Source organism: Carassius carassius, chromosome 30 (assembly GCF_963082965.1).
Source record: "Carassius carassius chromosome 30, fCarCar2.1, whole genome shotgun sequence".
In the NCBI taxonomy this organism is placed as follows: Eukaryota; Metazoa; Chordata; class Actinopteri; order Cypriniformes; family Cyprinidae; genus Carassius; species Carassius carassius.
Window position 1 is genome coordinate 13,996,441 of NC_081784.1, and position 27,852 is coordinate 14,024,292.

Sequence of the window (27,852 nt, forward strand, 5' to 3'; positions counted from 1 at the left end):
CAAGTGGTGGCGCTAGAGAGTAGGAGTTAGAGACTTCAAATTTGCTATAGTTAATGTTGGGACTGTCCTCTATCAGTGTGCCAAATTATACAACTTTCCCGCGATCGGTTCTATGGGCTGCCATAGACTTGCGGCGGAAGAAGAAGAATAATAACGCCAACGATTACAATAGGTGCCTACGCACCTTCGGTTCTTGGCCCCTAATAATAGTACAATAAACTTAGAACTATCTCAGATTCATTACTAGATTAATCAAAAAGAGACTCTACGCTGACCTCCATGGAAAAGATCATGTAACTGTGGCGAATCTGCGAATCGTCAGGATGTTGTGAGTTTCACATACACTAACAGCATGTGTGCTGGACTCATCGCTGTGATGAAGGACGCTTGGTGTGTTTGAAGATCGGCGTGCGCGGTGACACGCCTGAAAAGCAAATCGCGTCCCCTTTTACTCACACGGTACTTCCTGATATAAGGTTGCGCCTCAGATTGTGTCATGCAACGGGGCATTCGCACTCAAAACAAGCCGAACAAAGATCTTTCGGGCTGTCTTCCCCGTTTCTCACAGAGCAGTTAAAGAAACGACTTTTGCAGACAGGGTGTGTAACCTTGGCAAACAAAATGGACTACAGGGTGAGTGAGCATAATGTCAATTAGAAATCAGCTGTGCTTAAAAAATAGTATGTTCCCAGTTATCCAAAGGTGATGTAATTATGCCACAGTGAAAGCTTCGACTGTAGAAAATAACATCTTGTCAGGGCTGTTGTATTTTGTTAACTTACGGTACTTTGTTTTGTTGGTCAACATACTTCAGTTACAATATAGAACTATAATACTGTTTCAGTGCATCAGACCTATAAGTGACACTTTGATTTGATATAATATGTTTCTCGTTCAGGGCTGGAGATTCAGGTGATTTTATCATGTAGATAGATGGTTATCCATTTGAAGTGTCATTTATTAGAGAGTTTGGGCACAAATGGGACCACAAAAGTCTTCAGTTGCTGGGGTATATTTGTAGCAATAGCCAAAAATACATTGTGTGGGTCAAAATTATAGATTTTTAATTTATGTCAGTAATGATTAGGATATTAAGAAAAGATCATGTTCCATGAAGATATTTTGTACATTTCTGTAAATATATCAAAGCTTTATTTTTGATTACTAAAATGCATTGCTAAGGACTTCATTTGGATAACTTTAAAGGCGATTTTTCTCAATATTTTGAATTATTTATTTATTTATTTATGTGTTGCACCCTCATATTCCAGATATTCAAATGTTTGTACATCAACCAAATATTTTCCTATCCAAACAAACTCTATATCAATGGAAAGCTTATTTATCCAGCTTTCAGATGATATATAAATCTCAATTTTGAAAAATTGACACTTAAGACTGGTTTTGTGGTCCAGGGTCACAAATGTCATACTGATTACAACTGAAATGTGTGTTGGCAGTGTATGTACACAACCACTCTATAATGATACAAATCAACCCAGTGTTTTTATTTTTTTAATCTACTAAAATCTTTATCCCTTTCTCGAATGGAACTGATCTTAGATGCCTGTCCTTGTGACATCAAACAGACAGGCCCCTCCCACGATAGTGCTCCTTTTCTATTGCTCTCTGTCTTTGTGTCGCCCTCGTTCACTGAAGTCTGTGAAGTTTAGAATCGCATGAGTCCAGACAGCAAAATGGAAATATTTTCATGACTTTCTAACATTTACAAATGGAGAATATACTTGTGAAATGTAAGTTATGCACTAAAGAAAATGGCACATCTCAAACGCATTAAAGAGCAAAAGTAGTGTATCTGGGGCGAGCCGTGTTAACTATCTTACGAGTTATTTTAAAGCCCTTAATATAAAGCATGTCTCATGTTAAGGACCAGTTGGATTATGCAGTTTCCCCTTGTCCACTGCTATAATTCAGATGAGCTTGTATTAAACTACTGTAGCTATATCAATATAAATGGAAAAGTCTCATACCATATCGCTTGTAAAAATATATATATATATATCAATATATCGTAACAACTTGATATATCGCCAAGCTCTAGACTGAGCTACTAAAGCACTTTGTGTTTGATCCTGCTTTAGACATCTGGACATTTCCATTGGAAACATGAGCTCTTTGACTTAACAATGGACAAATAATCAAAGCTCAGCTAGAGAGGGTGTGGTTGTCTGCAGTACACTAGCAGCTGTAAGCAAGCAGTTTGAGCTGACATCTTATTTTCTATAAACTAACTTGTTCTTTGTCTCACACTTATTTTACACATTTATGTTATCTGTCAAGTTCAGAAGATGTTTTACAACATAGCAGATGTGCATATCCTTTCATCTCTTATGCAATGTGTCTCTTCTCTTGCCTTTTGCCCTTTTTACAAGATAACATAATCTCAGCTTTTTATGGCATGTTATGCACCGATATCCATCCTGTCTGTATAGGTCTTGTTTAATAAGACTGATAGGATGCTGCCTTTAAAGATCTCAATTCAGGGCTGTCGAGGTTCCACATTTTACACAGTGGTTATATTTGGATCCTGAACGTACATCAGTCCTGGTCAAAGTTAAAGTTGCTCACTCACATGACCTGTTTACCTGCTCCTCTTAATCCAGTGTACTTGGCAAACCCTGCTAAACCTGTCGGAGAGCTTGTCATGGACTTAGAACTCTATTTAGGGGGTGTTGCTTAGCTCCTGCCTGATTCATTCATTATCTCCTTGACAAAATGATTGAAAATGAATTCCTTTTAAGTATGTTTAATTCATCTAGTAGTCGAATTACACCTCACTCATTTTTCTCAAATGGTTTTTAGTATAACTAGGGCTTTTTACATGCTTAAATTAAACAAAATGCAAATTGTAGCATTAGTCAATCTTTTGGAGATGAATCAAGGTGCTCGTTTATTGTAGATGACTTGGAGTTGACATGCTCATGATATAGTTAGCTAAGACTTTGTTTAGCTGACCTCCAGATTTCCTGCGTGGTGTTGGGGTGATGCTATTGGGACACAATATTTGCTGTTATCAAGCAGAACCACATTGTGCTGTAAAAAATAGTGATTGTGAAATGCATCAACCAGATATGCTTTTTAAGGCCTATTTAAATGGTGCAACCCTCCTGATTTGGGGTTGTAGAATCACCCATTTCCTTAGAAGCCCATTTTAAGTCTTTGCTGGCAGCTATTAAGTTTTGTATGGCCAGTTTCTGAATAAGCTGTGGCCAGCTGGAACAATCTTCTAAGTTCTCCTTGTATCTTGTGGCAGAAGTTAGACATACCTCTTCCAAAGTGTCTTAAGTGTAATTAGTGAATCCAAGCCCCTGTGACAATTAAGTATGACTCAGTCTGCTATAGTATTTAATTATTTTGTTTTTTTTTTTTATTAAGATTTTAATTTGATAATAGCTGTCATTATGGTAAACTGATCATAGAGAGCCATAATTTTTGCACTTATTCTTCAAACAGTGCCTAGCCTTAAAGGAGTTAAGTAGTAGGGTGTTTATTGAATCTTCTATAAATGTTTATTGATTGATTTATGTCTCTGTTGCTTGTAATGTAAGCAGGTAAGCAGTCAGTTCTTGGTTTCTGTATGTTGTTTTCTGCTGAAGCTTGTAGTTTTTTCAGCTGTTTTCTGAAATTAGATTGGGTTAATTTCTTGAACATTTCTCCTTTCCTCATGCAGAGTGCCTTGGAGGTGTATAAGGAGATGGTGCTGCTGTACATAGGGGAGGCTCGACACTTTGTGAATTCTCAGTGTGCTGATCTGGAGCCATTGCAGATCATTGTGACCACTTTGCTGTTCACACTTTGTGCGGTCTGGCTAAAGGATTTCCTTTTCCAAAAAGAGAGTAAGTGCTATTTATCGCTCAGGTTTTTTTTAAATCAAGATGTTTTTGAACATGTATATTTATTAGGCATGTTAAATATGTTGACAGGTTTACACTATCATTCAAAAGTTGGTACAAATTGTTTTTTTTTTTTTTGAAAGAAGTCTCTATAAGGCTTATCAAGGCTACATTTATAAAAAAAAATAAAAAGAATAAAAAGAATACAGTAAAACAGTAATATTATGGAAAAATAATTACTATTAACTTATAATAAATATATTTTAAAATGTAATTTGCTCCTGTGATGGCAAAGATGAATTTTTAGCAGGCATTACTTCAGTTTTCATTGTCACATGATCCTTCAGAAATAATTATAATATGATGATTTGTTGCTAAACAAACATTTCTTGTGATTTATCAATGTTGAAAAGAGTTGTGCTGCTTAATATTTTCATGGGAGCAGAGAATTTTTTTCATGATGCTTTGAGTACAAAGTTCAAAAGAAAAGCATTTATTTGAAATTGATCTTTTGTTACATTATACAAGTCTTTACTGTCACTTTTGATTAGTTAAATGAATCCCTGCTGAATAAAAGTAATAATTTCTTGAAATTGTTTTTTTTAAATGGTAGGTTATATAATCTTGATATCTTTCCATGAGTCAAGAGAAGAATAAAATTATGTAATTGTTGAAAAGTATAATGGTTTGTTTATCAACAGACTTCACCTTTCAGTCTGTCACTTAGATGTTGTGTCAAAGTTTCCGACACTTGGGGTTGCTCTTGGGAGCCCTGACACCTCTGGCATCATTGAGAAAAGGCCAATGAAATTGGCAAACAAAATTTACATAGCTGGCCACATCCCGGACATCCTTGTATAAATAGCCAGCGTAGCATTTGCTCACTTCTATTCTGTTTTTCGAAGCCAAATGCAGCACCTCTCTGTGAGAAGTTGGACTCATTCTCTTCTCAATCTCCTTGGCATTGTATCTGTGGCACAGGCAGCAGTCTTTCCCTTCTCATAAACAGCTGTGTTGTGATAGTACCCCAAAGTTTTCAATAGCCCCTTTCACACTGCCATTCCGGCAAATACACGGGTAAAGTGTTCCGGCAATTGTTCCCGGGTCGCTAGATTTAGCATTTTCAAACTGCCAGTGATTACCTGGGATATGTGCGTGCTTTCACACACAACCCCTAAAGATCCCGTAACGACACATGACATCAGGGCGTGACGTGTAATGTACGAGTCAAAAACGTTAGGCACGTTATACTTTCACTGAAGCAAGTGACCCATCTCGCCGTCAGCGCGGAAAGTGAGGAACTAACTGATCTCTGCTTCATTACAGTTTGCACACATTTTTTACGTGCGTCATTAGATCTGGCTTTTGTTCACACAGCGCTCGTCCCGGGTTGAACCCGGTGATGTTACTAGGTCCCCTACCCGGGTTCAATGTCGGAATCAATCCCGGGATGTGTTTGCTTTCACACAGAAGGCGACCCGGCAATGTTCCGGCAATTTGGTATGGTATGGTTACCATGTCTCCCTTAGATGACCAGCACAATGGTCATAAAACTTCAGTGTTTGGGCCATGCTCATGCTGAAACGGTGCTCATGGATGGTTCATGTCCTGCTTGTAAGGACCTGACCATAGACGCTCACGACTAGTGTTCTTTGCCAAAAGAGCCCAAGTCACCCCAGCCACATTCTACTTCTGGTATGAGGACACGGTGATGAGCCCGGTGAGTTGAGAATGGTTCTGCCGGGGAATCCCCGTGGGATTCTCAATCCTCCCACACTTCGTATCTTCCAGTTGAGCTTCAGGATGAGTTTGCTAACTCGTCTCGGGGTGAGTTCAATTTCTCATTTGGGGCTCATGATGAGGATTAGCTGTCAATCACAACATCTGAGGGCAGTCTAAAGCAAACAGAAACCGATGATTCTGAGGCAGACACGATGATGACATGAGATGATGGCTGTGCTTGAACGAGTGGCCAAGAGCAACAGGCTCGAGTGGATTCCCCACCCTGCCTAGAACGCTTTCAGCTGGATGATTAGCTTCTGGGCACTGAATGCAAAACAATGCCAAGGCCATCCCCCGTTCCTTTCTTCCCAGAGGTGCACAAGGAACTGATGAAAATGTGGAAGATCCTCTTCTCAACAAGGAGACGAGACACCAGTTCCTCTGTCCTCATAGCCCTCAATGGAGGTCCAGCGAGGGATTATACGGAGGTCCCCAAGGTGAAGAGGGTGATTGCGCTGCATCTTTGTCCACAAAATGCCGCCACTTGGAGGTGTCGTCCGATGCTCCCATCCAGGGCCTGTATGTTTTTTTTTTCTCTGGCTCTCCCATCTGTGATGACCACACGCTGAGATTAGGCATCAGAGCCTATTCAGACACAGACTTCCTTTATCCTCACGTTCTGATGCAACAGGTCTGTTACCAAGCCAGTGTGATATTTGTTGGCAACGTTCCCTCATTTGTCAGTGACTTATTTGACAGACAAGGCATGGTGCGCCCTGATGGACGTTTCATCTCCTGCCAATGCGCCTTTTGTTTCCGCTAAGCTGCAGAAACCATTGGCTTCCACAGTTTGGACAGACCCCCGGATGCATTGGCATATCAACTGTCTGGAGTTGTTGACAATGCTTTTGGCTTTGAAGGGTTTCAACAAGTCTCTGCATGCCACGCACATCCTGGGCGATCTCAATCATGTTGCAGACTCTTTCTCATTACAGGTCATGCTCCGAGGCAAGTGGAGACTTCATCCCCAGATGGCCCAGCTGATTTGGAGGTGATTTAGTCAGCCACAGTTAGATCTGTTTGCCTCACTGGAATCCATCCATTGCTAGGTGTGGTGTTCCCTGAACAATGCCCCCCTTTGGCAGGAATGTATAAATGTGCATTCTATAAAGAGGGTGGGTGCTCTCCAAGCCCTCTCCGTTATCAAATAGAATTGCCTAGAATTCAGGCTGGCAGACTCTCATGTTGTCTTGAAACTCTGGCTTGGCTATGTGCCCAGGGTTCCCACCACTCCTTCCAGAGATCAGGTGGTAACCTTGCAAGCTATCCCTCCACAGGACGGGGACCTCAACCTGTCTTTGTTGTGCCCAGTGTGAGCCCTGTGCATCCATTTGGAATGCACATGTTTCAGACGGTCTGAACAGCTCTTTGTCTGCTTTGGAGGACAGCAGAAGGGACATGCTGTCTCCAAACAGAGGATCTCACACTGGATTGTAGATGTGATCTGAATGGCCTATCAGGCCAGAGGCTTACCATGCCCACTGGGAGTAAGGCTTACTCCACCAGGGAAATTTCTGCTTCATCAGCTTTAGTGAATGGTGCCTCTCTAACAGACATTTGCATAGCTCCAGTTTGTGCTATACCTAATAAATATTCCAGATTCTACAATCTGCAGATGGAACCAGTCTCATCCAGAGTCTTGAATGGTATGGAGAAGAGCTTGTATATGGGGCCTCCCCTGTCTCAGGTGGCATATGTGCTCATTGAGTCCAGTTTGTCATGGCCTAGTAGTTAGAGAGTTTGACTCCTAACCCTAAGGTTGTGGGTTCGAGTCTTGGGCCAGCAATATCATGACTTGGGTGTCCTTGAGCAAGGCACCGAACCCCCAACTGCTCCACGGGCGCTGCAGCATTAATGGCTGCCCAGTGCTCCGGGTGTGTGTTCACGGTGTGTGTGTGTGTGTTCACTGCCCTTGTGTGTGCACTTTGGGTGGGTTAAATGCAGAGCACGAATTCTGAGTATGGGTCACCATACTTGACTGTATATCACGTCACTTTTTGTTCACTTTTTTTCAGTTCCTTCTTATAAACTCTGGGCTACCTTTCTTTTTTAGAGTTTGGCAGAGGAACTCGCTATTAGAATCCATTGCAAGGTGGTATTCCTTGAGTGAACTCTTGTTATGGGGTAGTTACCCATATGTACTGGCTCCCCTTGATGGCCCCTAATGTGTATTACTCCACAGACTTGTCCCTTTGGATTCAGCGTCTCCCTGAGACAGACACTTCATCTGTCAGGAGGTTCTGAACTTGGTAGTTCTCTCCTTATGCGTAGCCCACCACAGAATCTGTGTGACATACTGGCTTGTCAACATCTGCGCCCCCATGGTCTCGTAACGCAGTTTGTAACTAGACCCCTAGTGCCAGAAACTTTGACACAACGTAAAAGTGACTGACTGAAAAGGGAAAATCTGTTACGTGTGGTAACCCTTGTTCCCTGATGGAGGGAATGGAGATGTTGTGTCCCTTATACTAAAACTGAACTGAACTGCCTCCGAGTAATTGAGATGCTTCTTGACTCCTTAGAACAGAATGAGTGAGCAAATGCTACGCAGACCTATTTATACCGAGATATCTGGGGTGTGGTCAGCTATGCAAAGTTTGCTTTACCGATTTCATTGGCCTTTTCTCAATGATGTCAGAGGTGTCTGGGCTCCCAAGAGGAACTGCTTATGTCTGAAACTTCAGCACAATGGCTTCGTTCCCTTCATCAGGGAGAAAGGGTTACCGTACATAACATCATTTTTTTCTTTGCCACTGTGAAACAATATAAAAACCCAGCATTATGTTGCAAACTAATTCTAAGAAAATATTGATGTTGTCCTTATTTTGCTATTCATCAGTCAGGAAGTCTTAAAACAACATAACAAAATGTCAAGGCCACTTGAACAATAACAAAGACTGTGGCATTTGTAAGCTTCATATGCTACCAGTGACCTAGACAACATTTTATTAGTTTTTTTTGTTTTGTTTATTGTGGGATGTTATGGTTGAGCCATCATTCAGAAACAATGGTTTCATACGAGCTGAGGGAGAAAAACCAAACATTTACACTGAGGTCTCTCATTTGTATAATTTTACATGGCAAACTTTAGATTTCATACATTTATCTCAGTCGAAAATAAGATTTTTTTTATTCACAGCGACTCAAATTTAGAAAAAATGTCTTGCCGTGGAGGTATTTCATGTCACGTCTTCACCGCTATTTGCTCATTGTGTCATGCTTTCTAGGTCTGACATCAAGGGTAAAGAAGCTGTTCTTTAAAGTCATCAGAAAAGTCCCATTTATTGGAGCAACAGTAAGCATTTAGTGGTTTTCTAGTTCCTTTTCTTCCTACAGACTTCTCTTTCTGACTCATTGATTGATAATTAATCACCACTTTCATGGTGAAGCAGAAATTAATCCTTTAACGCACTTTCACATTAGACCCTGTGATTATTCCAGGGTTAATCTTTTGTCATTAACCTGAACAGAGTGTAACATGTCAGAACTGAATACAGGTTGATTTTAATATGTCTTGTCAGACTTTTTTGCCATTACAATATTTATTTGAATGCATCTAATCATCCTAACATTACAAATTACAACCTAAACACCCAATAGAACAGGGGATGTTTTTGACTTTAAGGCCTCTGTTGTCCAACACAATATTCAAAGGCCTCTCATGCAAGTTATAATATTTCTTCTGGTTTGTTCTTCTGTAATTATGCTAAAGGTGCTTTTTTCAGAACTTTTTTTGCAATGTAGTTTTAAATATGTTAAAATGAAATAATAAGAAAATTCTAATTTACTCACTTTTACACTATGATGTGTTTTTAGCATTTTAGACAAGATTATTTTAAAATTATTTGAATTAAGTCTCAAGTTGAGAACCACTGCCTTGGAGCACTGCTAGTCATAAAAGTTCTCTTTTTGAATTTGCAAATGGATTTAGAAGTAACATCATATCAGCACTGCAGTAATTGTTTTTATTTTCCCTTCAATTCCTCTGTTCCCTATATTGCTTGTATTTATTAATTATTGAGAGGTTTTTATGACACTTTGTTTTCTTTCCAATCTTTTTCAATCAGATTCAAAATCAGCTCAACAAGGCATTAGATGACATGTCGATGAGTCTATGCACGCTGAAGAAAGGCATGTGCTACACCAAACTCCTACCAGCACAGGGCCTCACCCACCAACAGCTCCTCAACAAGATCAGGGAGTATGAGACCCTGAGTAAGTCACCTTCAGCCTGTCCCAACTCCCATCTGTTATAATGAGGGAGAGCCCAAAAGCTTTGAGGATAAATCAGAAATGTAAAGTTTCAGCCAGATGTTCTCCGACTAAATTTGGCCTTCAATGTGGGTGCAGTTTCTTTGCAAACAAGTTTATTTATTAAGGTATAATGGTACTGGTTTATACAGTATTAGAAGTCAGTGTTCCACCATTGTTCTGTCCTCAGTCTTTTTTCATACTTGATTTCAGGTGAAGTAGACTGGGCGAAAGGCAAAGTGTCAGGCGCAGTCTACTGGGGGGATGAGAAGCTCACAGATCTCCTGGTGAAGGTATAATGGCCTTTTTAAATCCTTTACATCAGCAAATCCCAACAAGTGCTATGTTTGTTCCAGGGGGTACCGTAATTTTAATTTTGCTTTAATTTATAAAAATGGACAGAAAATGTAAAATAAAATAGTCAGGGTTAATCTTATGATTCAGCTCATTTTTAAAGAAAAGGAGACAAACAATATTTAAAATGCTTTTAGAATTTTGTCTTGATCAAACACAGAATATTTGTGCTATCTGGTGTGTCTTTGTTTAACCCACAGTATTGATTTTCTTAAAAACTGACTATAATAATGATGATGATGATGATGATGATAAAAATTTAATCAAGCAGAGGCTTTGTAAAACAAGAAATAATTCCTGGATTTTGTTTTGTGTTCCTCTGGTTTGCAGGTATATGGTGAGTTTGCCTGGACCAATCCCCTTCACCCAGACCTGTTCCCTGGGGTTAGGAAGATGGAGGCAGAAGTGGTGCGGATGACGTGTGCCCTCTTTAATGGAGGGCCAGACTCCTGTGGCACAGTCAGTCCTTCTCACTGTCTTCCACATTTTGTACAATTTCTCTTTGTTCTCTGCAGTTGTTTACACTTCAGATAATAGCTGAATGTTGGAAAATGTCTCCTTAACAGAATCTGTAGAATGCTATGAGAGTTGAATTCACTGGCTACATTCACACAGCGGCAAAATTTGATTGTGTATCTAGTGTTTTTTACAGCTATTGTGACAATAGAAAACAGGGTTTCCGTGGGTCCTTAAAAAGTCTTGCATTTAGTTCTATAACATTTAAAGGAACACTCCACCGTTTTTTGAAATAGGGCTTATTCACATTATTTCCTACATTTAGATAGGTGGGCAAATGCATTTTTGTGTCAGTGCATGCATTGTTTTAGTTTGACTGGGTCGGCGTTAGCTTAGCTTAGCACAATGAATGGAATCCTTTGTTGCCAGCTAGCATGGCCTGAGTAAAAGTGATCAAAAAAAAAAAAAAAAACCCCACCTAATTACTTCTTGTGGCCTGCGTATTCACAACGAGTACAAATAGCGATCCAGATTAACACTAGGCGATTTCCTAGGCAGATATTGACTTGGGACTATATTATGGGGAAGCACAGGCGAAGCACTGCTACTTCGGTGCAGAGATATCACGCAACACATGAAATCCCACGAATTCCGTCAACATAGCGGCGTGCAACGCGTCAAAAAAAAAAACAGAAGAAGAAGAACATATCGGCGTGACCTGCACCGAGTGTCTTCTATTTTGGATGATTTATTTTGAGAAGTTACAGCAAACATGGTTATTACCTGCATAGCAAAAGGTTGTGAGAACAAGCAAAGGACATACACGAATGTAATGTTTCACAGAGTTCCATCTAATGTGGAACTGAGAAATAAATGGCTAGCAGCTCTGGAGATCTGTAGTTCAACGCCTCTCAACAAAATAAAGCAGTATCGTGTTTGCGAAGAACATTTTGCACCAGAGGACTACTTTGAAAACACAGGAAGAACAAAGTGCACATGTAAGTTGTCTTTTATTTCTCTTCCTATATAACCTATATTGCCTGTGAAAACATCAACTCTATGTAAATACAGCTATAATATGGGTCGATCTATACATGCGTCATGATTAAAATAATCACTTACTCTGTGGACAGCTGTCCATTTGGTCCATTCGGCGTGGGGTGTTTTTTCCAGTTCACTTTGTCACACCGGAAAAAAAATCGAGTACTGCAGAATGGATCAGCGCCGTGAAATCCGCTGTAGATGTGACACAACTTCGGGCACGCTCATCTTGATCTGACGTGTTGAGCCCGGTCATCAATGGCAAAAACATGTCCTACTCTCTACAGCATAGACACTCTATTTCCGTCGGCATAGATTGGCATATTCCCCCACATTCACACCACCAGTTCATGTTTGCTCTCATCACGAGCGATCGCAACCTCCTCCTCCTGTCGTTCTATTTCCAAAGCACGCAGCTCGTCTTCTGTAAACTCTGGTTCAAATAGGTATGGTTCTGGTTCTTGACTGTCTGAGAAGTCACCCTCTTCGTCTCTCTCAAAATCAGCCATGTTCATCGCCATTCGTGTACTGTAAGGAAAATAGCCAGGCAGCTACTATTCACGCCGGTATGTTGACGGAAGTCGTGGGATTTCATGTGTTGCGTGATATCTCTGCACTGAAGTAGCAGTGCTTCGCCTGTGCTTCCCCATAATATAGTCCCAAGTCAATATCTGCCTAGGAAATCGCCTAGTGTTAATCTGGATCGCTATTTGTACTCGTTGTGAATACGCAGGCCACAAGAAGTAATTAGGTGGGTTTTTTTAATTTTTTTGATCACTTTTACTCAGGCCATGCTAGCTGGCAACAAAGGATTCCATTCATTGTGCTAAGCTAAGCTAACGCCGACCCAGTCAAACTAAAACAATGCATGCACTGACGCAAAAATGCATTTGCCCACCTATCTAAATGTAGGAAATAATGTGAATAAGCCCTATTTCAAAAAACGGTGGAGTGTTCCTTTAAGGCAATAAAAGTCTTAAATTGTACAAGAAAGTCTTAATTATGATTTCAAAAGGTCTTTGATTTGGGGGACGGAAAGACAAGAATTGCAATATGGCTCATGGTGACGAGAATTAACCTCCTTTAAAAGAATCCCATTTTGTTTTTGATTTTCAGCCTGAAATGAAGATGGACACAGTTTATTTATTTACTCAGTGCAGCTTATAACAGTTTAACAAGTGAAAAATATAAAACCAACATGTCAGAAAACAATAAAAAGAGTGATCAAAAAAAATGATCACCCCCCCTCCTAAAAATGACTTTTAAACTCAGTCAGGTGTAACTAATCAACTTCTCAATAGCACAAAAAGCCATTTGACTTTTAGCTGTGATCAGCTGTGGTTATTTTGATTAGCTCGGCATTAAAAGAGCTTTCCTGGAGCATTACAGTCCTTGGTAGTGCAGCTGAAGCAAACAGATAGAATAAAAGGCTTTATCTGGTCAGGGAGGCTACCAAGAGGCCTACAGCAACTCAGTTGCAGGAATTTATGACAAATTGTGTGCATGTGACCATAATATCACACATTCTCCACAAACGTGGCTTGTATGAGAGGGTTGCAAGAAATAAAGTCACTCCTCAAGTAATCCACATGCAGTCAAAACTGAGCTTTGCCAAAACAGATGAGACTAAAATGGAATTATTTGGCATCCATACCAAACGAAATGGTTTCACCATCCAAACAGCATTCCTCCAGTAAAGCATGCTGGGGGTAATATCCTGTCAGGGCTGGCGCCACGGGGTGAGGGGGCATCGCCTACTATAGCAACAATTTAGGACAGTCCGTTTCACAAAGTCGCATTTTAATTGTTACTCTGACACAAATTCCCAAGCAAGCTGTGCAACTAAGGCTGCATTTACACTGCAGGTCTAGATGCCCAAATCCGATTTTCTGACTATATCCGATTTTTTTTTTTTGACGACACGCTTGCATCATCTTTTGCATTTACACTATACACTGCTGTAACTACCAAAAGTAGACGTTCTGACCCGAAAAAGGAAGTAAAACAGCACGAAATACAATGGATGCAGATGCAAATAAAATTATACAGTGTTTTGCTTTGTATTTGTTTTTTAAGCTTTTTATCTTACGTTGGCACTGTAGCCACGAGCGCTTAAAACCGTGTCTCCCCATATCTTGTGAAATGTCTTCAAACACGGATTTATATCTGTAAAAACCCTGCATTTTTGCCTGCACTGTCTCTTTGCCCCAAAGACTTAAAAGACATGAAACCTCTGCATTGCTCTACTGTGTGTATCCTTCGTCCTCCATCGCGCCTATAATAAGTCATGTGATCTCAGTTGGTGGTGTCCACCTGAGTTGATGTCACTTTTTTTAATGACGTACGACTCACATTTACTGGGGATCTGAGAAAATCGGAATCCATGTGGTTTTTTTCCTGCTTACACGTTCACCGGTCATATTCGATCTGTGCCACATGAGAGGAAAAAATCGGAATTGGGTCACTTGAACCATGCAGTGTAAATGGGGCCTAAGAAAGCAGCACTACTGAGTAAGTTATGTAAGTTAAGTAAGTTATTTTTTTTCCATGTTTTATAGAGGGCTAGATGATCGTAGTTTGTTCATTGTTTTGCTGTATTGTTATTGTTTGTTACTGTTCATGTTGTTCTAACTTAAAATGATGCATCTGTTAAATGGGTCGCAATGAATGCATTATGTCAGGGAATTGGTCACAATCAGCTTCTGTTTCATTGTAAAGCAGACACAATCAAGTATTTCTGGTGGTCGTGGTGGTATCACTTTTCTATATTTGTGGTAAAACTGATCACATGTCAGATTTTTTTAATTTAGTGGATATGTGATTTTTATTTATTCAGTAATCTGCCATCTGTATTTACTAAGTAGCTTTTAATAGGTTAATTCACTCATAACGCATTTTTCATTCCACTGCTGTACTTTTCCATTGCATTTCAATGTAAATGAGCTACCTGATGTCTTGAATGCTGCGCTTTCATCTCAGGTCTTTAGCAGGTTCTTGCACATAACTCGATGTCTTGGTCCGTGTACTTGATGGCCAACGGATTTTCGTTTTAAAAGGAAAAAAATAAAAATGAAAAACGTCTCGTTTCCCAATTTCCATTAGTAAATAGGAAAACAAAAAACGGAAAACAATCAATTTTTCTTTTTTTCGTTTGATGTTAAAAGACGGAAAACGGAAAACAATCACGTTATCCGATTGTGTTTATAGATGGAAATCAAAATACGTATGTATGGTGAATCCGTGTGTCATTCGTTCTTTCGTTTTTCTAATTGAAACCAAAAATGGAAAAATAAAAAAACGACTGGTTTTTTAAAAATCTGTTTCCAAAACGAAAATGAAAAAACGGATAAAGATTCGTTTTCCGATTTTCAAATTTGTGCTAATATCAAAAATTAAAAAACGGATAACAAGCGTGTGTGTTTCACTTTGGTGTTTTCGTCTGATGCTAGTTAGTGACGGTCGTTCTTGAACGATTCGGTCATTTTAAACGAATCTTTAATGTGACTCGGGAAGAACGAGTCGTCTCTGGGAGTGATTCGTTCAGTCGCATATGGTTCTAGTTCACCTTTTTCAGTCAATGCAGTGGGAGCCGGAAAGAGAATTGATTAGTTCTTTTTTTTATTTGATTAATGCCAATGTACCAAAGATAAAAGTACAGATAGGTAATGTCAATATTGCATACAAGGAAGTGGCATTATATGCAAAGCACCATTTACAGACGTATGTAAACATAAAAATAAATAAATACTAATCGAAAACTTTAACAAAATCAATTAAAAAGATTAAATAGCATTGAAAAGATTAAACATTTTTGACAGCCTTAAGATTTTTGGAAGATTAAATAGTTTGGATATACTGTTGAACCTCTTTTAAAAAAAAAAAAAAAACAATATATAATGGATTTTGATGAGTGAATTTACTGCGGTGAATATGACATTTTGCAAGAAGTCATAATTGGTTAATAATGAAATATACATTAATTTTGTCTTTTTGAATATTAAAGAAGCCAAACAGTACATCCTTAAAAAGCAGAGAGAAACCCTGTAGCACACTGTGATAGATAACATTAGAGATTTCATTCCAAAATAGCTGTGTGTGAGGACAATCCCAAACGATATGTATATCAGTTTCATTAGGGTCTCCACAAAAACAACAGCTTGTATCTATGTCTGATTTAAACCTTTTCAAAAACACTTTAGCTGGGTAAAATCTGTGTAACAATTTGAATGAGATTTCTCTAACCTTGTTAGTTATTATATATTCCAAAGACAGAGTCCATACTTTTTTCTCATCAATATGATCAACCACATTCCTCCAATAAGACACCACATATGGAGTCGTTACATGCTCCTTTTGAAAAAGCGATCTAATCTTATAGTTACGTGATGTAGGATACTGGACAAAGTCGTGGCCTAGTTGTTAGAGAGTTTGACTCCTAACCCTAGGGTTGTGGGTTCGAGTCTTGGTCTGGCTATACCACGACTGAGGTGCCCTTGAGCAAGGCACTGAACCCCAACTGCTCGCCGGGTGCCGCAGCATAAATGATGAACACCGCTCCGGGTGTGTGTTCACAGTGTGTGTGTGTTCACTGCTGTGTGTGTGCACTTTGGATGGGTTAAATGCAGAGCACAAATTCTGAGTATTGGTCACCATATTGGCTGAATGTCACATCACTTTTTCACTTTCATGTAACAAAAAGCATAGTTTTCCTACTGGGATTTCAAATGGGTGTAAAGATAAAGATAAAGTGCTGGATGATCTAATGAGTCCCTTGAAAGCGTAACAACTCCTTTAGGAATAGTGTCCATGATGATGGAGAATTCTTTGGGAGTTACTGGAAAATTACATTTACATAAGAATTTTTTGTGACTTAAAATAAGACCTTCCAAGTTAAAGAACTTGGAAACAACCAAAACAAATTTCCAAATGAAGTACGGCTGAGAGGTGCTTAAAAATGAATGATCATGCAAGTAATGCCTGTTTATGAAATTTGGTTAAATTGTAAGGGATTCTAGCAATATTATAAATACAGATCAATAGGAAAGGGAGACCACCTAATTTGGAAAAGTAGTATTTAAAAGTAGTTATTGGGGATAAAAATCCATATTGAGTTTGGATTACACAAACACTGTCTAATCCAATTAATTTTGAAAGTGTTGTTCAAAGAAGAGAAATAAAGGAAATTAAACCCACCATAATCATATGTGTTCATTAATAAGTACTCTTTATTACCTTTGTTACAACATTCAGTGTATAGAAAATAACCATTATGACAGAAATTTGTACATTTATAAACTGTAAGAAGTAAAAAGCTCAGAAATGCAGTAACTGTAAGAGTAAATAATAATTATAATAATGATGATGATAATAATAATGATTAGGCACCTGTTTGTAAGGAAGCATGTAAATTCATCTATCCAATGCTGTCACGTCACGTGACAAAAGAACGAATGATAGGATAAAGCCTTTTATACAGTCTTTATTATTATTATAATTATTAAACAATACAAACATTAAAACATTAAGGCAATACACTTAAAATCATAAAGACAAATAATAATAATAATAATATACACAGAGATTTGTTGCCAGGGTAACTCCAGTCTATGGTCAAAGCTTATGGGTCTGTCACGTGAGGAGCGACTCGAAAACCCGAAAGACTCAAGAGATGAACTAATCAATTCTCTAACACGGCACCCACTGCATTGACTGAAACAGGTGAACTAGACTATTCCTGTACAGAAACTATAGAATTTTGCGCATGCGCGACTGAACGAATCACTCCCAGAGACGACTCGTTCTTCCCGAGTCACATTAAAGATTCGTTTAAAATGATCGAATCGTTCAAGAATGACCGTCACTAACTAGCATCAGACGAAAACACCAACGTGAAACACACACGCTTGATATCCGTTTTTTTAATTCTTGATATTAGCATAAATTTGAAAATCGGAAAACAAAGCTTTATCTGTTTTTTTCTTTTTGGTTTTGGAAACAGATAAAAAAAAAAGTCGTTTTTTTATTTTTCCATTTTTGGTTTCAATTAGAAAAACGAAAGAACGAATGATACACGGATTATGGTGGTCCATGCATCTTTTGGTCATTTGACTTTCTACTTAAAAAGAAATAAAGATAAATGAGAAACGGATTGATTTTCGTTTTTCTGTTTTGTTTAAAAAACGGAAAACGAAAATTTAGCTGGATTTTTCGTATTTTTGTTTATGGGTATAAAATGAGATTATGCTTTAATATTTGTTTGAATGTGTGGGCGGCGCTGAAATGCCCCTTTCAATTCTTCTGTATTCTGCGAGCTCAGTTCATCTTCAACAGCAGAGAAGCGGCAGACAGCAGAGCTTATTAATCCTGCCGATTCTTTGCTAGTGGTGCTTGCAAGATAAAATAATAATAATAATTATAATAATAATAAATAATATTATATTTTCCGGCTGCTGCATGTTATTGACAAAGCAGACTTGACAAATTTATTCATAAAGCGCCATTTGAATTTTACTTTAGCCTGTGATCTACAACGACATGGAATAAAATATACTACAAATTTTTTGTCTACTTAATTTATTCTAGGCCATTCAGAAAAAAAAAATAATGGGAAAAATCCAACCCACATTTATAATAAAATTTATAATAAAATAAGTTAAGTTTTCCCCATAATTAATCTGCTTTAAATAGGCTATAGCCTACTTAGAATTATGAACTGAATTCACGAATTTCGTAGATGACAGTATTAGAGCCCGACCGATATGGATTTTGGGGGCCGATGCCGATATTAACTCGAAAAGAGCCGATTTATAAGCCGATATTTTGATTTTAAAAATAATCTGGATATTAGACCCATTTCCTAGTAGTCCCACACTTTGCTGCTACAGCATTCACCTTTTTCCAGCCATCTGTAGGCAGAAAGAGAGACAGCGAAAGAATAAGCATGTGTATTAATAATATCACCATGTATCATTACTCATGTCATCATTGGAATTATAATAATAATAAACTGGGATCTCCTACATAGGCAAAAATGAGAAATGTATATATATTTTTTATTTGTCAAGCAATAGGTATTACCTACTTATATTTAACAATATTATTTCAACATTTTCCTGTTATGTCTGTAAAGCTGCTTTGAAACAATATGTAAAAAAAAAAAAAAAAGCGCTTGTTCAGCTCACATTTATTTACATGTCCCCTCTGGTTTAATCATTTCTGACGCACCTACTGTAGTTACTGTAACTACACTATATTTGCTCTCACAGAACATCGTCTTGCCTACTATTACCGGAAGATTACGGAATCAATTCGAAGTTGAATGGTTAATGTTAGTGTCATGAACACACCGCTGTCAATTTTGAGAAGAACCACCTTCAAACAAGTTAATAGCAAGCATTTAAGGGGCCTGCTAAAAAGGAAGCTATTAGCGTTAGAGTAACGTAACCAGCCTGAATTCACCAAATTGTTCTCTGGACCTGAGGGTAGCCTCTTCTTCCTTGCTTCTCTCTTAATTCTCATCAGCAGGACTAGCGCTATCGCTCGCTTCTTACAACGGGACAGATACATGTTTGTTGCTGACCGAAAGGAGGAGGAACAGACTATGAAAGAGCCCCCGCTAAACGTTTTTAAAACCCCGCCTACGCCATAGCGCAGCGCAAATCGCATTGTATCTGAAGGGCAACGCTGAACCCAGCGGCAAGCGCCGTGCATACCGCGTCCTGTGTGAAAGGCCCAATTACGCGGTCATTATGTGGGAAACGCACCGCAATAGAATAAGAATAAGTTAAACGCTAACGTTATAGTTTGACCTCCTATTAACGTTCGCGCTCTTCCACTGATAAACATGGTATTAGCTATGCAATGCATTAGCGGCTTTAAGTGATGTTACAGAATATTTAGAAGTGATAATGATAGGACCGTTAGCTAGAACTACCACATAGTTTTTATATACAGGGTATGAACTAAATCTACAATCATTTCACATGACGAACGACAGACTCACCGTCAGAACAGTAAGTTACATCTCCGTGGCTTGGCTGATCGCTTTCTTCTGTAGTGGACTTCTGGCGCTGTTGTTAACTCTGGAGCTGCAGAGCTCCCTCTGGTGGGCACACTATGCAACACTCATAACATGAGTGAAGCATGAGACTCTGTTTCTCATGTTTCATCGGCCGTTATAAATGCCGATGCCGATTTAAAGGCAATTAGCTTATATCGGCCGATATATCGGTCGGGCTCTAGACAGTATGAATGTAGTGATGGTGTGACATCATTACAGATAATGAGTTCAGACGGGAAACACTGCACCTCTCTTGGTTTCATATGAAGTATATAGGCCTAAACATAAAATTATTATTATTACTTTTCTATTTAAATGGCTTATTTTAAAAGTAGACATGTCCAGTTAGACATGGTTCGTCTGATGCATAAACATGGTTAATTTCTGACGTTTCAGAAAGAAGTTCATGTAGACTGAGATGGCAGAAAGCACATCGTGTTCAATTTTGTAAGGTTTTCATGTTATTTAGGGTGTCTTATGACCAAAACTGACGGAGATGAAGCTCTTTCCTCTGTTATCGGGATGGAGAGTGTGGAGAAGTGCAGCAGACTACACTCTACAAGATAAAGCTTCAGTTGCTGTATGTAATAGTGAATGAAAACATGTTAGGCTACCTGTGAGGTTTTTCTTAAATAGGCATAGAATAAAATTAGTAGGCTAAAAATCATCATATTTCATGTCGTTGTAGATCATATAGGCCTACAGTAAAATTCAAATGTCATAGAATAAAGTAATTTCTGTTTTGTCAATAAAAAAATTAAAAAAAAATATCTCTCTCGTTGCTGCTTGTCGGTGCAGAACAGAAGGATGAAAGGGGCGTTTCAGCGCCGCCCACACATTCAAACAAATATTAAAGCATAATCTCATTTTTGACCATAAACAAAAATACGAAAAATCCAGCAAAATTTTCGTTTTCCATTTCTTAAACAAAAAAACGAAAATCAAACTGTTTCTCATTTATCTTTTATTTCTTTTAAAATGGAAAATCAAATGACCAAAAGATACACGGACCCTCCCGCCACGTCAAGAAGACCCGCCCTTCACCCAAGGTAATGTAAAACACGTAATTGATGTTCGAGCTACTGCGACAATGGAAACAAGTTATATTCTCTTTCGAAAAGGCAAACGTGTCACAGTAAGAACATTTTTACGTCCGTATCATTCAACTGTCTATGGTCTCACTGATGTCAAAGAGTATAGAAGAATGGTCAAAGTTGTTTGCTGATGTTCAGATGATTTCCGGATATGCAGCAAAACTACCATAGACAACCCATAGACTGTATACAACCACCTGCACACCACACCACACAACCAACAACAGCTCATATCTATGACAACCGGTCCGTGTATCTTTTGGTCATTTGATTTTCTATTTAAAAATAAATAAAGATAAATGAGAAACGGTTTAATTTTCGTTTTTGCGTTTTGTTTAAGAAACGGAAAACGAAAATTTAGCTGCATTTTTCGTATTTTTGTTTGTGGGTAAAAAATGGTTTATGCTTTAATATTTGTTTGAATGTGTGGGCGGCGCTGAAACGCCCCTTTCATCCCTTCTGTACTGCACCGACAAGCGGCAACCGCAAGCTCAGTTCATTTTCACCAGGAGAGAAGCGGCAGACAGCAGAGCATATTAATCCCGCGGATTCTATACTAGTGGTGCTTGCAAGCTTTATATATATATATATATATATATATATATATATATATATACATAAATATATATACATATATATATATATATATATATATATATATATATATATATATATATATATATATATATATATATACATTTTTTTTGACCAAACAGAAATTAATTTATTCAATGACATTTGAATTTTACTGTAGGCCTATATGATCTACAATGACATGAAATATGCGGATTTTTAGCCTACTAAATTTATTCTATACCTATTTAAGAAAAACCTCACAAGTAGCCTATGTTTTCATTTGCTATTACAAACAACAGCAACTGAAGCTTTATCCTGTAGTGTAGTCTGCTGCACTTCTCTGATCGGCGGATCCCGATCCACACCTTCCATCCCGAAAACAGGGGAAAGAGCTTCAGCTCCGTCAGTTTGGATCGTAAAACACTCTAAATAACACGAAAACCTTACAAAACTCAACACGATGTGCTTTCTGCCATCTCGGTCTACATGAACTTCTTTCTGAAACGTCAGAAATGAACCAGGCTCATGCATCAGACGAACCATGTCTAGCTGGACATGTCTACTTTTAAAATAATCCATTTAAATAGAAAAATAATAATAATAATTTTATATTTAGGCCTATGTAATTCAAATGAAACCAACGAGAGGTGCAGTGTTTCCCGTCTGAACTCATTATCTGTAATGATGTCACACCATCACTATATTCATACGGTCATCTACAGAATTCGTGAATTCAGTTCATAATTCTAAGAAGGCTATAGCCTATAATTAAAACATTTAAAGTAGACTAATTATGGGGAAAACTTAACTTATTTTAATATAAATTTTATTATAAATGTGGGGTTGGGTTTTTCCTATTTTATTTTTTTTTATGAATGGCCTAGAATAAAATAAAAATTAAAATAATTAAAATAATAAAGTTGTCAAGTCTGCTTTGTCAATAACATGCAGCAGCTGGAAAATTATAATATTATTTTTTATTTTATTATTAATTTAATTAATTAATTAATTATTATTGTTATTTTTATTATTTTATCTTGCAAGCACCACTAGCAAAGAATCCGCGGGATTAATATGCTCTGCTGTCTGCCGCTTCTCTCCTGGTGAAAATGAACTGAGCTTGCGGTTGCCGCTTGTCGGTGCAGTACAGAAGGGATGAAAGGGGCGTTTCAGCGCCGCCCACACATTCAAACAAATATTAAAGCATAATCTCATTTTTTACCCACAAACAAAAATACGAAAAATCCAGCTACATTTTCGTTTTGCGTTTCTTAAACAAACTAAAAAACGCAAATCAAACCGTTTCTCATTTATCTTTATTTATTTTTAAATAGAAAATCAAATGACCAAAAGATACACGGACCACAACCACTTACTACTTACGATCACTTCCGGTTCATGAAAAAATACCAATGCAGGATTAGGTCATACATACGTATTTTGATTTCCGATTTCCATCTATAAACACAATCGGATAACGAGATTGTTTTTCGTTTTCCGTCTTTTAATATCAAAAGAAAAAAAGAAAAATTGATTGTTTTCTGTTTTTTTGTTTTCCTATTTACTAATGGAAATTGGGAAACAAGCCATTTTTCGTTTTTGTTTTTTCCCTTTTAAAACGAAAATCCGTTGGCCACCAAGAATGAATGCTGCACTTTCATCTCAGGTCTTTAGCAGGTTCTTGCGCATAATTCTCGTGCATAATAGCCTAGATCATTCTAAGCACGGCGCTGAAGTTCAAAGAAATTCAGCTTCTAAAATACTTGTTTTTAGACCTTGCACTTAAAAATAAATAAATAAAAACTTCCACTGACCTGCCTCGCAACCAAATCTTTATGTGTTTGAACCCTGTATTCCAATAGTTTTAGTAGTATCGGTCAGACTAATACGTGAATGGGCCACAAAAGGAAAAATAGATGAGTTCAACAAAAGGTGGTTCAACAAAATACTGACACAAGGGGGTGATCCTTTTTCTAATCAATGAATCTGTTTTATTTATTTATTTATTTTAATTGTTTTCTGACATGTTGATGTTATATCTTTTTGAACAGCATGTTTGGGACAATTCAAGAGTCGCTCCAGTTAATCCTAAACAAATTTCCATTTGCTCATTTATCAGTCCGTTGTTTAAAAATCTGAAAACCGTATCGTATAATATCACGCTTCTTAATATCAAGTCATTATAATGCTGTTCACTCAAAACAAAAAACATTTTGTGTGTGTTCCTTTCATGAAAAGGTTACTTCAGGTGGAACAGAAAGCATTCTGATGGCATGCAAGGCGTACAGAGACATGGCTCATGATCGTGGCATTAAACACCCTGAGATGTATGTACTATCTCAAGTCTAGTCAAAACATTAAGCCTCTGCAGTCATAATACTCTAATTTTGTTTAAGTCAGTCAACAGTAGCTGTCAACCCACACTATAAACGATTTAAACATATAAGTGGTTTGCTACGGTTGGCTATTCATTTAAATGGGATATATTATATTAAAAAATGAATTCAGTTTTTACTGAGTTTTATTTTACTTGGACAGAATTGGTGCTCATTAGTGCACTTTAAAGGCAGTTGTTTTATTCAATCCCATTGTGTAATTTTTTGTTGTTGTTGTTGTTGTTTTGTCTCTGCACTAGTATTGCACCCGTGAGCGTCCATGCAGCGTTTGACAAAGCAGCACATTATTTTGGGATGAAGCTCATTCACATACCTCTAGACAAGAAGACCATGAAAGTCGATGTGAAGGTACTGCTGTCTGGTTTGTCCACAGCAGACAGGCACATTTTTGTGAATATTGACCAGCTTGATGTTCACATCATTTTAAAGACTACTTTTTTGGTCATAGGCAATGAGGAGGGCCATTTCTAGAAACACAGCAATGCTGGTGTGTTCCGCTCCTCAGTTCCCCCATGGAATTATGGACCCTGTAGTGGAAGTGGCGAAGGTAATATTTACTTATTCAGATTGGCATGTAATTCAATGCCTTTGTTTTGTGTTATACATTTTTCCATAATGTATTCTTTGTCTTGTATATAAAAATGTATGTTTTTTTTTAATTATTATTTATTCTTTTAGCTTGCAGTAAAATACAACATCCCATTCCATGTGGATGCATGCTTGGGTGGGTTCCTGATCATTTTTATGGAAAAGGCAGGTTTCAAACTTGATCCCTTTGATTTCCGGGTCAGTGGTGTTACCAGTATCTCAGCTGATACACATAAGGTGAGAACTTGAGAGACATAAGGTGAGAACTCTAGTGAGAGAAATTAATGAATACAAAATACTGTTAAGTTTGGGATCCGTGAGATTGCAAAATAATAAGAATAATTTAACACTGCTGTTATTTTTTTTAAAATGTACTACCATTTCCACAAAAAAAAAAAAAAAAACAGTTTTTAGCTGTAAACAACAGCCTATTAAAATGATTTCTGAAGGAGCATGTGACACTGAAGACTATTTTCGGTGAAAAATGTAGCTTTGCCATCACTGCATGAAGTACATTTTGAAATATATTAAAATAAAAGCCAATTATTTTAAGTTGTAATAATATTTCACTATATTACTGTTTTTTGTTTTTTTTTTCAAATAAATGCAGCCTTGGTGAGTGTAAGAGGCTTCTTTCAAAAACATAAAAATCTTACCCCAAGCTTTTGAACAGTAGTGTTTTTTTATGTTATTGTCATGAATAAAACGTTTATGCAAAAGATCTCTGACAGAGCTACAACTATTGTTATTTATTTTATCCAGATATCGTCATGAAGATAAAAGCTAAATGCAAAGTTGATTTAATTTTAAAATCATTGTCTTTGTCTCCACAGTATGGTTATGCTCCCAAAGGCTCCTCAGTGGTGCTCTACAGTGACAAGACATTTCGGCACTACCAGTATTTCGTAGCACCTGATTGGCAGGGAGGAATTTACGCGTCTCCGTCCATGGCTGGCTCTCGGCCTGGAGGCATAATTGCTGCCTGTTGGGCTACTATGATGCACATGGGTGAGAATGGATATGTTGAGGCCACCAGGAAAGTCGTTGGGACTGCCCGCAAAATCAAAGCAGGGTCAGTATTAATTCCATTTTTAATATAATACATGAAAGACATGAACGACACAGGCAAATGTGTTGCTTTGAATGTAAATCAACTGTGGTAAATGTAAATTTGAATGGCAAGTAACATTTACATGCCAGGAAAGGCACTGTACACAGAAAAAACAACTTTAAAAAAAACACACTCTCTTCCAACAGAATCCGTAAAATAGATGGGATGTTTGTATTCGGGGATCCAGAAGTGTCTGTGGTGGCTCTAGGCTCCGATGTTTTTGATATCTTCCGCTTATCTAATGCACTGACTTCAAAGGGCTGGAATCTCAACACTCTGCAGTTCCCATCTAGGTATGGTTAAAAAAATGTTCAATGTGAAATGTGCAGGTTATGCAAACTAATGTAATGTTAATGTAATGTAATGTAAACAGAATGAAAGTTAATCAGGTTATGGAAAATACACCTAGATCATTATTTATGATTGTTTTTATGTAAAGGCCTTAGTGCATCAGTTTTAGGCAGTGGTCAGAAAAGTTGTTCCTCATTGTTTGTGGCTCTTTGTTGTTCACTTTCAGCATCCATATTTGTGTCACAATGCTACACACACAGCCTGGTGTAGCTGAGCAGTTCATCAGTGATGTGAAGAGAGAAGTAGCCATTATCATGAAAAATCCTAAAGAGAGAACCACAGGGATGGTGGGTTTCCTTTTTATCTGATCCAAAATACAGTACATTTTGAGAAGTATTATTACAATTTAAAATAGGTATGGCTGGTTTAGTATGTCTTGGTTGAACTTCACATTTACAGATGAGATTCACAGATGAGATTTATATAGTCATTTTTTTAGGCAAAATAATTATTGTCCATAACAACGCAGATGAGTAAAATCCTCACTTGGCACTCCTGTCTATTTGTACATGTATACTCTCATCTGATAAACTATAAATAATTAATAACCCTGAAATAACTTTTCCCCCTTTATGTTGTAGGGAGCAATCTATGGCATGGCCCAATCCATTCCTGACCGAACGATGGTGACTGAGGTCTCACAGGGCTTTTTGGACTGCCTCTATAGCACTGAGGTGCCCAAGATACAGAACAAGCACCACAAAAACCATAAGAACCACATGAATGGCAACTCTAAAGCGCACTGAGATTGACTGTTGGGGTCTCCACCCTTAGCTGACTTAAGGGATGTTCACCGCAATCATCTAATCGTTCATTTACTTCATTAAATCGTTTATTTACAACTAACTAATTTATGTATAAGCCATAGTCACCTGATATTCTGGGATTTGTGACTAAGGAGCGACAGTATCTTGTCTATAAGACTATAGAGACTGGTGCACAAGTGACAGTCTGTGAAGGGTCTGGGACATATTAATTTAATTTTGGTGACCAGTGAGTGCAGTTTTCCTTGTTTCATTGGGTCAGTTTATTATTTTTATGACCAGTGCACACCATATGTCTTTGATCACATTTCCAATATTATCTTTGGAAGTGTGCCACTTAAACTCAGGATACCACAGCACAATCTTGTCACAATGACTTTACATTTTACATGTTATTAACCGTTCCCAGGAATTAAATAATGCAGATTAGAACCAAATCCATAATACTATCAACATGGATAAATCATGGAGTTAACAAATCCACACAGCAGGTTGTGAAGCTCAACAATATTTTCAGGTTCAAATTCCCATCCATTTGGGTTTTCACATTTCATCCTATCTACCTCATACCTAATAGTTCAAATAATTCAACACTTACTCATTGATTGTTTCAGTTTTGTATAAATCCTGAGAAATGTCATGTGACTGGTCATTTTAATCATCGGTCAATGTCATGTTCCAGGTTATGGTACTCCATGACAAGTGTTTTCAGAAAGTCAGACCCCCTTAATTTGTGAGTCTTTCTTTTGTGTTTTGTATTTGTTTGGGATCTTTGTTCCAGCTTAACTCAACTGAATGATAGTTAAGGCCTGGAACAGCAAAAAGGGACATTAATTTGTGTATGAAGCCTGTGATATGAGGATCACGATGATGACATGGTACCATGGAAACATCACACCAGATCTTTTCTCCAATGTAATCCCTTAAGCACTCATAATATTTGTGACCACTGTGTGTGTTTTTACATTTTAAATCACTAATATAACGTCTCATATTTCAATGTTTTTTTTAATCATTCAGTAATTTCCATGTACTTTTTTTAAACCTCTTTTTGGGGTACTTCCAAGTAGGAGTTAGGACAGTGTTATTTTGTATGATAACACTCTAGTACAGTGTAGTCTCAAGAACTGTAACATGCCTTAGGCTAGGACGTAGATGTGGATATTTGTCTTCTA

At 37.8% G+C, this 27,852-nt stretch overlaps 1 protein-coding gene across 1 annotated transcript; it reads left to right on the top strand.

Moving 5' to 3' along the window:
• Positions 1-354: 354 nt before the first annotated feature.
• LOC132110676 (sphingosine-1-phosphate lyase 1-like) lies at positions 355-27,146 on the top strand. The gene is made up of 14 exons (XM_059517485.1): positions 355-633; positions 3,692-3,857; positions 8,864-8,931; positions 9,704-9,851; positions 10,101-10,180; positions 10,572-10,700; positions 23,706-23,794; positions 24,103-24,211; positions 24,312-24,410; positions 24,542-24,688; positions 25,285-25,523; positions 25,709-25,855; positions 26,080-26,200; positions 26,495-27,146. The coding sequence occupies exons 1-14, from the start codon at positions 622-624 to the stop codon at positions 26,657-26,659; spliced, it is 1,719 nt and encodes a 572-aa protein (XP_059373468.1). The 5' UTR covers positions 355-621; the 3' UTR covers positions 26,660-27,146.
• Positions 27,147-27,852: the final 706 nt, after the last annotated feature.

Coding starts and splice junctions, on each gene's coding strand:
- LOC132110676 (XM_059517485.1), top strand. Junction 25,856..26,079: donor ACTCTGCAGTTCCCATCTAG/GTATGGTTAAAA, acceptor GTTCACTTTCAG/CATCCATATTTGTGTCACAA. Junction 26,201..26,494: donor AAGAGAGAACCACAGGGATG/GTGGGTTTCCTT, acceptor TTTATGTTGTAG/GGAGCAATCTATGGCATGGC.